We start from the raw sequence: 12,689 nt of genomic DNA, 5'->3' as shown, positions 1-12,689 counted from the left end.
AAGCTATTAGATTAAGATTATAATGTTGTAGATACTTACAACTAGACTTTACCATTGAATCATTGAATCAAAAGTATTTGAACAATTATTTATATTTGAAAAACACCTCATTTTGGAGTGTGATGCTTATGGAAGCATCACAAGGAATCAATGTCTTTACAATTGGTTCTCCATTATAGTATTTTTGATGAGGGACTCTTAAAAAATGGGGAAGTTCATCATCATCTTGTTTAAGAAACGAGGTGAATGGAAAGATGAGAGGACTGATTATCCTATAGAGTATTTGAGGAACAACCTAAGTTAGGGAACCTAAACTCTTGAAACAAAAAAATGATATGTTTAAATCTTATATGAAACAAGATATGTACATAGGAAAAATTCGACGCGGCTATCCTCCATCCAAATTGTATAATTGACCAATTTTCAAAAAATCGAAAATAAAATGGATTTTAAAAAAAATTTCAGTGTTTGATCTTCATAATCTTTATAGTTTGTAGTAAAAAACAACAAAAAATTTGGAAAAAAAATTACTACTCTTTTGTGAATCTTGAAAAAAATAAATTGACTTTATTTTGTCTTTAGTACATTTTGGATGGAGATAAATACCCGTCCCAAAAAAATTCATATGAATGTAAAAGATATGTACACCTTACTTGTAGCTTAAAAAATTCTATATTAATATAACCACATCTACTTCTAAAAATAGCAATAACTATGAACTGTAAAAGTCCCTTTCGTTTCCCTTAACATCAACAGTGAAAAGGAATTCAAAACATTTATTGAAAACAAAGAGAGTTGGCGCCATCATATCAACACAGGGAATTGAAGTGAGGATAAACGGACTTAGAACTCCAGCTAGCTCCGTATCAGAAGAGACAAATGTTTACAGTGCGTAACGGATATAACATGTTCCACTCATTACTCCCAAGAATTTAACAATCTCCAGGCTCCATTTTAAAACTCGCAAGCTTTCCCCAGCTTTTTGGTGCAATTACCAACGAGCCTTTTGCTTGAGAAATGTGCATAGTGCGGATGCGCGCCCCAAAACACAATTTACCTCCTAAAAATAGTCGGAAACTCGAGAAATAATGGTACATTAACTGACTAGTGGACGGCAGCGCACCTGCCAAAACTGACTCATCCGCAGACAGATTGGTAAAGTTAATGCAGACTCGGAGTATGTGGAAAGAAACTTCATTGACCACCAAACTTCTTCTAGTATTCGCTTTGGATCATTGTTTTCCGCCTGCCAAGGAATGTTATTGAGCTTCTTTTCTGAAATCTTATGTAAATTCCTTTGTTCCGTTGGAGAGATACAGCTGAATGACAGTTGGAGTAAAGATTGATGGGAAAGAAGGGGAGTTCCTGGCTTAGAGCCGTGAAGAGGGCATTTGGATCTCCTTCCAAAGACTCCGAATCGAAGAAAAACATAAGGTACCGTTCCCCTTCCAGAGCTAGAGGAGAAGAACTCGGTGTGGTAAAGGGAGAAAAGGTATTTGGGTGCTTTTTTTAACTTGGGAACTCTGCATTTTTTTGATCTTTGAGATGGATGTATTGGCTAATGATTTGAAGTTTATTGTGTGCAGAAAAAGAGCCCCAAAGAGAAGCGCAAATGGGTGTTTGGGAAATCGTCACAGTGTGAGGAGCATCATGAAAAGGGGAATGAAGTTGAGAATAAGGAGGACGTGGGTGGTAGTGGTGAGAAGCACGCCATTGCTGTGGCGTTGGCGTCTGCAGCTGCGGCAGAAGCTGCAGTGGTCTCTGCTCAGGCTGCCGTTGAAGTTGTGCGGCTCACAAGGCCTTCAATTTCTCAGGAAACAGATCCAGTCCAGACAATGGCGGCCATCAGGATACAAACTTCCTTCAGGGGATACCTGGTTAGTATTAGAACTACTAGAGATCTAAGTTTTTTTCTTCCAGGTTGAAATTATTGTCATTTCCAGGATCCATTGCTGAAATCAGTTTTATGCTTTTGTGAATTCAGGCGAGGCGGGCTTTGCGTGCTCTGAAAGGGCTTGTGAGGCTTCAGGCTCTGGTAAGAGGTTATAATGTGAGGAAGCAAACAAATGCTACGTTACGGTGTATGCAAGCTCTTGTGAGAGTTCAGGCTCGTGTGCGAGATCGCCGTCTCCTCCTCGCTGACGAAACCCAGTCGGTCCAACGGCAATACTGGGAGAGAAGGCAGCGGGACGCCATTGAAAGAAATTCATTGGTTAGTTCTTCAACATTTCAGAACTTTTGTTAAGGAAATGTTTTAGGACACGAGTGTAAAAAAAATCTTGTTTCAGGGAAAGTCCTCTTGTAGAAATTGTTTCCTCTGCTACTTGAATTTTTTGAGGGTTTCTTTCAAATTGTTTATTTTGTTTCTAATGCGTAAATTCTCTGGAATGCAAGCTCATTCCGCCTAGTTCAAATTAAGGATTCTCTCAAATTGTTTATTTTTCATTTGAATGTGTGTACATTTGGTGGATGCAGTCTCAATCCAGAGATCATACTCAAGAAGAGTGGGATGACCGTGTGCACACCGTGGAGGAAATTAGAGCAAAGACACAGAGCAAACAAGAAGCTGCTGCGAAGCGTGAGAGAGCCTTGGCATATGCATTTTCTCATCAGGTATGCCATTTCGAACCTCTGCTATTCCATGAACTGGGACAACATTGAATTTCTTGGTGTTATAAGAACATACAACAATGTTTTGAGTAAAAAAAACTTAAAAAAGAAGAAGATCAGAACCTCTAATCTGAAGTCGGCGTATACATTGGTTTGCCGCGCTTTTGTGTTTGGACTCATTCATGACGGATTAAAAAGCTTACAGAGAGTGCTAACTTGTGCATACTTTTCTTGAATTGATCGTGTGCATATTTTTATCATCAACGTTTGGGATCAGACACTGATCTATGATCAAATGACGTTTTGGATCACACAGTTATCTATCATCAAGATGAAGTCATCAAAATGAAGTAGAGTGCCAGAGAAAATTTTTGCAGCCAATCAATTATATGATACATTGTGGACATCTGATTACTTGAAAAATAACTTTTCAAAGCAATCTCCATTATTTTTATGTTCTATAAATTTATAGATGAACAGATTTATTCTTTCATAAATTGGTCTTGAATGTATTGTATAGTATTGTTCTGTAGGCGCTTGAAAAGAGATGGTTTTCATCTTTATTTAATTTTCACAAGTCAAGTCTTTTTTGGCCAACATATTTTGGGGAAGAAATTAGTTTGTAGTTCGAAATCCTCGGTGTTGATTGGAAATTTGCAAGAGACAATGTTACTTGTGCTAGATGCTGCAAGTAGACATTTTTGGTTTCAACAATTCTGGGAGGATCTTGAACGAAATTGAATTATAAAGTTGGCAAAACTATTACTTATTTGACTGCCTGAAATAGATTTGTTTCTTTTCCTAATCTTGTATATTTGCCATTAGCTGAGGAAATGTAGCCCGAGGCACGGATCATCGGCTGTTTCAGACGGTGAAAGCGAGAAAGGGCACTGGGGTTGGAGTTGGCTTGAGCGCTGGATGGCTGCGAAGCCATGGGAGAGCAGAAATCTGGACAAGGACAGCAAAAGTGTGGACGAAGTAGCCATCAAGACCGTAGAAGTGGATACGGGCAGCTCCTACTGCATACAGAGATCCCGCCACCATTCACAAACTCCAACTCTCCATGATCCAGATCACCACTACTCATGCCGGGCATCCCCTGCCCGAAGATCTCATCACTCCCCTGCAAAGATTTCTGCGCACGCTCTTCTTCGCTCAGCAAGCCCCAAATCATGTGGCAGACATTCCAACTACTACGAAGAACAGCACACCCCCAGCTTGTCCAGTGGTACAAGGCTTGGTTCAAAGCGCAGCAGCATAATTGATGATTTCAGCAGCCCTGCGGTGCCTAATTACATGGCTGCCACCGAGTCTGCAAGGGCCAAAGCTCGTTCACAGAGTGCACCCAGACAGAGGCCAGGGACTCCCGAGAAGGAGCGAAGGAGTTCTGTGAAGAAAAGATTGTCATTTCCCGCCGTGGACACCAGCTCAGTTGCTAGCTCCACCATGCCCCAAAAGAGCCCTAGCTTAAAGAGCCCGAGTCTCAGGGGAATTCCTGGTCCTATCAGGATTGAGAGATCAAGTATCTCTTTCACAGGAAGTAACAATGGGGATGAAACTACACCCTCCTCTGGTGGTGACATCAGGAAGTGGCTAAGATGATCAACGGGCAAATGCCCATTCAGGCTTTTGCACCATCGTTGTATTCAGGCTTTAACACCATTGTTGTTGTTATTTGAGTTTTAATGTATTTGTCGCTGACCACCAGTCTGTAACCTGCAATTCTAGTGAAACTATCAAAAAAAATCTGTACCATCTTTTGCACTCTCCATTAAGACATTTACACCATTGTTTTTGTGGCTTCAGTTTGAAGTATTAGGCGCTGAGCATCAGTCTGTAAACTGCAATTCTAGGAAATTTTCTCTTTGTAAGTAGTAAGGTTGAATTCACTTGTCATTCTACTTGGAGGTGTTCACCAGTCTTCATCTTCTCTGGATAATTTTTTAATTTATCTTACCTGGATTATTTCTTCCAAGTCTTTGTTCTTTGCAGAACGTTAGGTCAAAATCTGCAGATTGTACACTCCAGAATTTAAGTTGCATTTAATGACCATGTTACCGTTCCATAAAAGGTTCTGGATACTTGCGCAGACTGTACTTTTAAAACCTAAAATACACGCAATTTTAGTGCTGCATTTTATCCTACAACTTACCTGAACGGACTTTGGATTTATACAAAATTGCCCGACTGAAATTTAACTTCATGAAAATACGCAATGAAAATATGTAAGGGCGGCCGTTTGGTTCATGGAATTTAGAAAACTTTTTACAAATTTAGTTTAGCCAAATCAAGGTTTTTGTAGATCTTTCATTCTGATTTTTGAGATTTTACTGAAAGACTCGGAAGATGCACGTGAAGACACATTTTTATGTGTAAGCTTGGAATTAAAGGCAAATTTTAAAAAGTAGTTCAATCTATTGTTTTTACACTTCTTAGAAAACAAAATCAGGTTTTGATTTTCAATTTCTACTTTTTTAAAGAAGTTGGAAAACTTGGTTTTGAGGTAAAATTGAAAGTCCTCTATGCTAATTCCATTTTGCAAATTTTGAAACAAATGCACAAATTTTTAGATCCAGATTTTGAAAAAGCCAATTCCTGTCATCTTTCAAGAACCGAACGGACCTTAAATGTAAACGCCCAATGGAAAATACATATCTGTACCTGGGATCATTCCAATTTCACATGGTGGTGCTTCATGGATGCATAAAAACTTTTATAATAATAATAATAATTATAATAATTCTTATTATTGTAATATTATTAATATTATTCTTATTATCGTAGTGGTGAAATTTTGTGTTTCTTGCATTTAGTTTAGTTATGGGACCATTCTGAGGTAAAGTAAATGGATTAATATTCCGTCAGATGGTATGTTTTAATGTTAAGGTTTGTTCTCTCATATTTTGCTCATCTTGATTTTGTTTATCTTTTATAAATTCAGATTTGTCTTATTCATGGTTTTAAAAAAAATAAAAATTTGTTGGGTACTTATATTTTATATTTATTGTGTTCTTTATTGCTTGCCACCTATTTTGATGCATTCATTCGTATAATTTATAATTTATATTTAGGTCAATCTAATGGTACACATGATTGATTAGATGAATAAATGTGTGAATGGATTTAATAAGAGGCGCAAACAACACAAACAAATTAAAGGGATCCAAAAGTCAACAATACCATGTTTTTATATTCTTCTATATATGGTTCTTATATTATGAAATCTTGATTAAGAAATTTGTTTGCCAAGTAGTCACCTTAAAAGAGCTTGTTTAGACTATCTTGATCAAGAAGTTTGCTAATTTGTTGTCTCCTCAAAGAGCTCATTTAGACTTTACTTACGACAAAATATTTTCATAATGCTTATAGATGTCTTCATGTGTTGTAGACTCTATTAAGTGTCAATTGGGTTCAATTGCATCTTCTTTTATATTTGTCCGTTTATAATTTTTATTAACACTGGTATTGTACATTTATTTTGTTCTATATTGCCACCTATGTCAAAGTATTTGTTCTTATTGTTTACATTTAGGTCAATTTGATGGGGTACAAGATTGATTAGATGAATGAATGGATTTTTACAAAAGTCATAAGACTATATGGATCAAGAAATTGTCAAGTATTATCTCCCCAAAGAACTTGTTTAGACTATCCTACACAGTGTTTTCATAATGCTTAAATATATCCTCATCTTTTGTACACTTTGCTGAAGTCTCACTTGATTTGAACCACATCTTCATTTATATATCTTTTATACATTCAAATTTGTCTTATTCATAGTTATTTTTTACCATTTTTAAGTAATGCTTACATTTTACATCTATCTTGTTCTATATTACCATCTATGTTGAAAAATTCATTCTTATTGTTTACATTTAGGTCAATCTAATGGTCTACAAGATTGATTAGATGGAGTGAGTGAATAGATTTTTATCGAGAGCCATGAGCCCAAATGGCCTAAGGAATCAAAAGTCAGCATTAGCATGTTTTTCTATTTCCTTTTATGGCGGCGCCTCTATTATGAATCTTGATCAAGAAGTTTCCTAACTTGTCAAGTGTTATCTCTCCTCAAAGAGCTTGTTTTGATTATCTTAACCTAGAAGTTTACTAAAGTGTCAATTGTTGTCTCCTCAAAGTATTTGTTTATCTAATCCTCCTTCATTTAGTGTTTTCATATATCTTATAGGTATCCTCATATGTTGTATAGTCTAATTGAGCGTTGCTTAGTGTGAACCACATCTTTGTTTATATATCTCTTATACTTTAAGATTTGTCTTCCTCATAGTTGTCTTTTTCCACTTTTTATTGATACATATATTTTACATTTACCATGTTCAATATTGCCACCTATGTTGAAGCATTCACTTTTATTGTTTAGATTTAGGTCAATCTAATGGAGTACAAGATTAATTAGATGAATGAAAGAGTGAATGGATTTTAATGACAGACATGAACCTTAAAGGTCTAAGGGATCAAAAGTCAACATTACCACGTTTTTATATTTCTTTTTATGGCTACTCTTCTAATATGAATCTTGATCAAGAAGTTTTCTAACTTGTCAAGAGTTGCCTCCTTAAAGAGGTTGTTTAAACCATCCTCCTTAAAAGTGTTTTCATAATGCTTATATACATCTTAATACGTGTTGTGCCTCCACAACATGCTCATTTTGAGTTCAAATTGGGTCCCCCCTCTTTGCTTTTAGGGCGAGGGATCCCATTCTCTAGAACAAGGCACCCATTCAGGTGCCTTGGTGAATAAAGTCTCCCTCTAGGTCTAGGTATGTTTAGGATGTTTGGTCGGGCGATCTCGAAAAAAACCAGTTGGTCAGGAGGGCAAATTTTTCTCAATAAGTAAAAAAATGTGCATATGCGTACCTTGTGCACATGTGCACCCATCAAAGGTGTGCTATGTGTGTCCACAATGCTTGAAACCCCCAAAGTGCACACATGCACATGTGCGCACCTTTAGAGGTGCGCTAAGTGCATCCACTGACTCCCCGTGCCTATAAAAGCAAGAACCCCCCTCTTCTTAAATCACTTTGCATTTTGATAAACTCTAGAAGTCACACCTGCGCACTTCCTCACATCTGTACGTCCACATCATTGCACCTTGAAGCTTTTCGATCTTCAAACTTTCTAAGGTGACTCCCACATGCGCACTTGCACCACCTATATGGTGCACATTTTGTGCAAAGAAACAAGTGTAAAAAATGAACCTGCACACACACATCAAACTGTGCATGTTGCGCACACGTGCACATGTATGTGTGCAACATGTGCAATGCATTTTTCAAAAGAAGACATGGAAACAAGATGCGCGCAGTGCACATATGTAGGCATGCCTAGTGCACAAGTTGTGCATGTGCACATTTTAGGCCTATAGGCCCTTTTTGTCAGTTTCTTCCAATTTGATAAGTTTTTGCTAGTTCAATTGTGTATGTAAGAGCATCTTTTGTTTTCTTATTAATAATATACTAACATCTATCTTTTGTGCATATAAAATGACACCATCTTCTTCTATGCCTGTAAAGATCACACCCAAACCGATGGCTTTTAAATATCATGGAACACCGAAGAAATCTAGATTCGAAGGTAAAACACTCAGAGATTTGAGATACCAAGTTAGGGCACATTGATTGGAATGTATTTCTACTACTATGCAACAAACCCAAGGAACGATCAACAATGGTGTCAACATTGATCAACAGTGGGCTAGTGAACGTAGCTTCCCATCTGGCATTCGTCTAGTCATCTGAACCGATAATGACTTTAGCACACCACTACGTACTAGTAGAGAAGGCAATTAAGAGTGTGATGAGAGAAATTGTGTTGGACTAACGTAGTGCAAGGCTAGAGAATCCCCAAAGGAGATGTCATAGCCCCCAACAAATAACCACACAACGAAAACACAATAACAAAGTAAGACAAATGCAAGATCTGATACCAAATCACAACTCTTTACTTATAAAATAATTGTTTACCAATATGCCTGGGTGTAAGGTCTTCTGGGTTAGGGCCAACTACAACAAAATTACAAAAATAGTTTTGCAAGATCCCTCAAGATCCAACTCAATCCTAGCTAGTCCAGATATGTAACATAATAGACATCTGATAGAAACCTCCAAAATCTCAACTTGTGCTCGCAAGCCACTAGGAAACCTCCTTGTTTCTAAACTGTAGCCACTAGCTCTTCTCACAAATGCACAACTCCACTACAATCCTCCTGTAAATTGCCTTACATTCGATGCTATGTCTACAAAATCAGGAAAACTTGCCCTTTAGCTACTCTCCAGACTCACTCCTCCAAAATGAATGAATCACTCCATGAATGAATGACTAAAAGACTCCACAAGGCCCCCTACTTATACCCAACTAAGCCACAAGACAACCTAGCGATTATAAATTAAATAAACCCCTTGCATTAAATGCATATTTAAGCCACAAGTCAGCTCACAACAAACATTAAATACAAAATGTTAACCCTCGTGTTAACTTGTAGTTAATATGAAATAACCACACAAAATACTTAGGACAAGCCCCAAATTTACAATACAAATTTAAATGCACATAGGAGAGATAACCAAGACCACAAATAGGTCCACACAAACTCCCAGATCGATCCACGACATGATAACATGCTACATGCATTAAATGCAACAAGAACTCCAGTTGGCACCGACAGATTGCCAAGTGACAACAAACTCCCAAGCATCGCTGAACTCCCAATACATGTCGAGCACAATAGACCATGCCAAACTCCCAGACCATGCCAAGCTCCATAGACCATGTTGAGCTCCCAGAGCATGCTGAGCACCAGTCCTTCTTCGACTGAGTACTAGTCCAAGCACCCTCCAAAGCAACTACTAAGCCTCCTCCCATGAACTCCAAAGTAGTCACCGAGCAAACCCAAGATGCTCTTGCATCAGACTCCCTAGGTAAATAGAAAAGTGTGTCCCACACTTTGATGCCCAATAAAAGATCAACAACCATCTTCATCTTCACCAAAGGCTTCCACTCCAATAGGGACAAGAAAACCAACATGCAAATCATCCACATCTGCATCATTTTTTCAAATACCAAAATCTCAACCATCCAATCAACATGCTCACTCCCAAGAACAAACTGAATGTAATGCTTCATCAACAATTCTTCATCCACAACAACAACTAGCAAATCCACACTAGTAGCAACAAACTCCACATCAACAACAATATGTAGATCTCCATCAACACATGCCAAACTCATAACACCAACAATCTCATTGCTTACAACAAGATGCTCTGCAACATACAACTCATCACCAACAACAACTAGATCATCCATGAATGAGTGCTCTGCAATCTCCATCCTAACATCAACAAGATTAGGAATATCCTTAGCAACAACCTCAAGTTTCTCTGCAGGTTTTGTTTAGACTCCACAAACTGATTAACAAAACTAACCTCTTCCACCTTGACCTTGCCATGCCATCTTCTCTCTCGAACAAGTATTCTAACCTCTTATGGATTGGTAGACTCCAACTCCACAAACATCTATATAATTCCTTCCTTATTCCATCCTTAACTTGATAAGATGAACTAGCTTCAAGCCGAGCAGACAACTCCTTAGCTTGATCAACCAAACTAGCTTCAAACCGTGTAGACATCTCAGAAACCTCCTCTCCACCACATCACAGAGATTCACAATCATCTTAGGGTCCAATCCTCTTAGAGTCATCTCCCAAGATCTTTGCAAACCCTCTATAACAAATTCTTCCCACACTCCTTGTGATAACCAAATTGTTTACAAGTTAGAGCGCAACCTACAATCTCGCATGAACAATCAAGAACCAAATCATAAGTCTAGGCCCATAGATCTACAATCCACAAACTCTCTAAAATCATGCCTCAACAAGATCAACCTTCCATCTCTACATTCGTCGATCCATTTGCAAGCCTCTACAATTCGCATGAAGTCAGAACCATTATTTTCCTCCTCGCAACCAAGAGATCTAGGACTCCAAAAAGAAAATCCACCACCAGATCAAGATCTTCTTAGATCTACTTCTCCAACCCAAGTCTTGGTGTAAACTTCCTCAACTTCAACAATCTATCTACACGCTTAGGAACAACCTTCGCTCTGATACCACCCGACACAGTGCAAGGCTGGAGAATCCCCAAAGGAGATGTCCTAGCCCCTAGCAAATAACCACATAGTGGAAACACAACAACAAAGTAAGACAAATAAAAGATCTGATACCAAATCACAACTTTTTATTTATAAAATAATTGTCTACATGCAATATGCCCAGTTGTAAGGCCTTTTGGGTTAGGGCCAACTACAACAAAATTACAAAAAGAGTTCTACAAGATCCCTCAAGATCCAACTCAATCCTAGCTAGCCCATGTAATGTCCTGTTTCAGGACATTAGATATTTCTCTTATGAATTGTATAAATTTGATAATACTCCGTATGATATCCTCTTTAATGTTTGAAATTATATATATATATATATATATATATATATATATATATATATATATATATATATATATATATATATATATATATATATATATATATATATATATTTCATAGGGTTGTGTCTTTTTATTAAATTAATTATATATGATTATATATTATATATTATTATATATTATATATTATTATATATTATATATGAATCACTTTAATTATTTATAATAATATTATTTTAATATAGATATAATTTTCATATACTATAGTACATAAAATAGTAGACATATATATGTATATATATAAATTATTTATAGCATGGCAATTATATATATATATATATATATATATATATATATATATATATATATATATATATATATATATATGTATGTATGTATAATTAATATTTATAATTATATAATATATAACAATTTATATTTGTATCTTAGTATTATTTTAATATTTTATATAAATTATCGATTATTAATAGTATACTCTTTATGTATAATACTTATTTATTAGTTCATTTATAAGCCGAAATGGGGATATCACAGTCCTCCCCACTCGAATTTGCTTGTCCTCAAGCAAAATCATTCATACACAAACTCCTTCATAGATGCAAACATATTTGCATACAAAAGTCCTAAAAGATTTATGAAATATACATCTTAATAAATGAAAACACGAAGCAAACACGGTGTAGATAGATGAAGACACAAAGCAAACACAATGCAGATAGATGAAGACACATGTTATGCAATTCCTTGATTGTGAACTTGTAACCACAAAAAATCATTAGTACACATTTATATATAATTTTTTCTTAGGATTTCCTTATATCAATCCTTTGAGAAGGTAGTGATTTGTCAATCAAAAGTATAGTTCATTTATTAACTCATCATTTTTTGAGTACAAGAGGAGAAACTATAATACGGTGCCCTGTTACCCAATAATGGGCCTCACCGTTCTCCCTCATTATTGCTATCTCTCTCTGATCATCATCTCCAAGATAGTGCCTTTGTATGATGTACCCTGGGGTATTCGATCCACCGTACGCCTTAGTACCCTTGGATGATGCAACCCAATGCCCATCTCACCGTAGGCCTTACCTAGTAGCTCCGAGTGGTGTCACCCAGCCCATTCCACCGTAGGCCTTATCTTATCTTGGAAGATGATGATTTAATGTAATAAAAGTATAAATGCACATAATGTTCTCACTAGTTGAAATTTCACTGGTACTAGCTCAATAATACTAATGTAATCTCCATGCTTAGAATTATTCATAATTCTCTCTCAAATTTCCAATATTAGTAAGATCAAAATGTTAAATATTAAATTCTTTATAAGCATTATTGACATATTAAATATTAACATGAAAAGAAACATTTGAAATAATATACACATACCTTTATTGGATCAATGTCAAACACCTTTACCTTCTTGTAGCACAATGACTTAGTTCTTGTATTATACATATACCAAGATTTATGTAATTATGAACTTTGTTCGTACTTCTTCCTTGCCCTTATCATAGATGGTAGTATGATCTTTTCCAGAAGAAATACTATTTGATTATCTTCTTTGGATGTATTATGATGATACGTGTCTTCACTCTTTATTATT

The 12,689-nt window shown here is 36.3% G+C and overlaps 1 protein-coding gene across 1 annotated transcript; it reads left to right on the top strand.

Moving 5' to 3' along the window:
• Nucleotides 1-803: 803 nt before the first annotated feature.
• Nucleotides 804-4,525, top strand: LOC149530374 (protein IQ-DOMAIN 17-like). The gene is made up of 5 exons (XM_089810234.1): nucleotides 804-1,492; nucleotides 1,587-1,877; nucleotides 1,985-2,212; nucleotides 2,476-2,613; nucleotides 3,436-4,525. The coding sequence occupies exons 1-5, from the start codon at nucleotides 1,346-1,348 to the stop codon at nucleotides 4,210-4,212; spliced, it is 1,581 nt and encodes a 526-aa protein (XP_089666360.1). The 5' UTR covers nucleotides 804-1,345; the 3' UTR covers nucleotides 4,213-4,525.
• The last annotated feature ends 8,164 nt before the right edge of the window (nucleotides 4,526-12,689 follow it).

This window comes from Cupressus sempervirens, chromosome 11, assembly GCF_028749045.1.
Source record: "Cupressus sempervirens isolate cs-2001-9-10 chromosome 11, ASM2874904v1, whole genome shotgun sequence".
Classification (NCBI taxonomy): Eukaryota; Viridiplantae; Streptophyta; class Pinopsida; order Cupressales; family Cupressaceae; genus Cupressus; species Cupressus sempervirens.
Note: the sequence above shows the minus strand (reverse complement) of the source record. Positions and strands in the feature narration are given on the sequence as shown.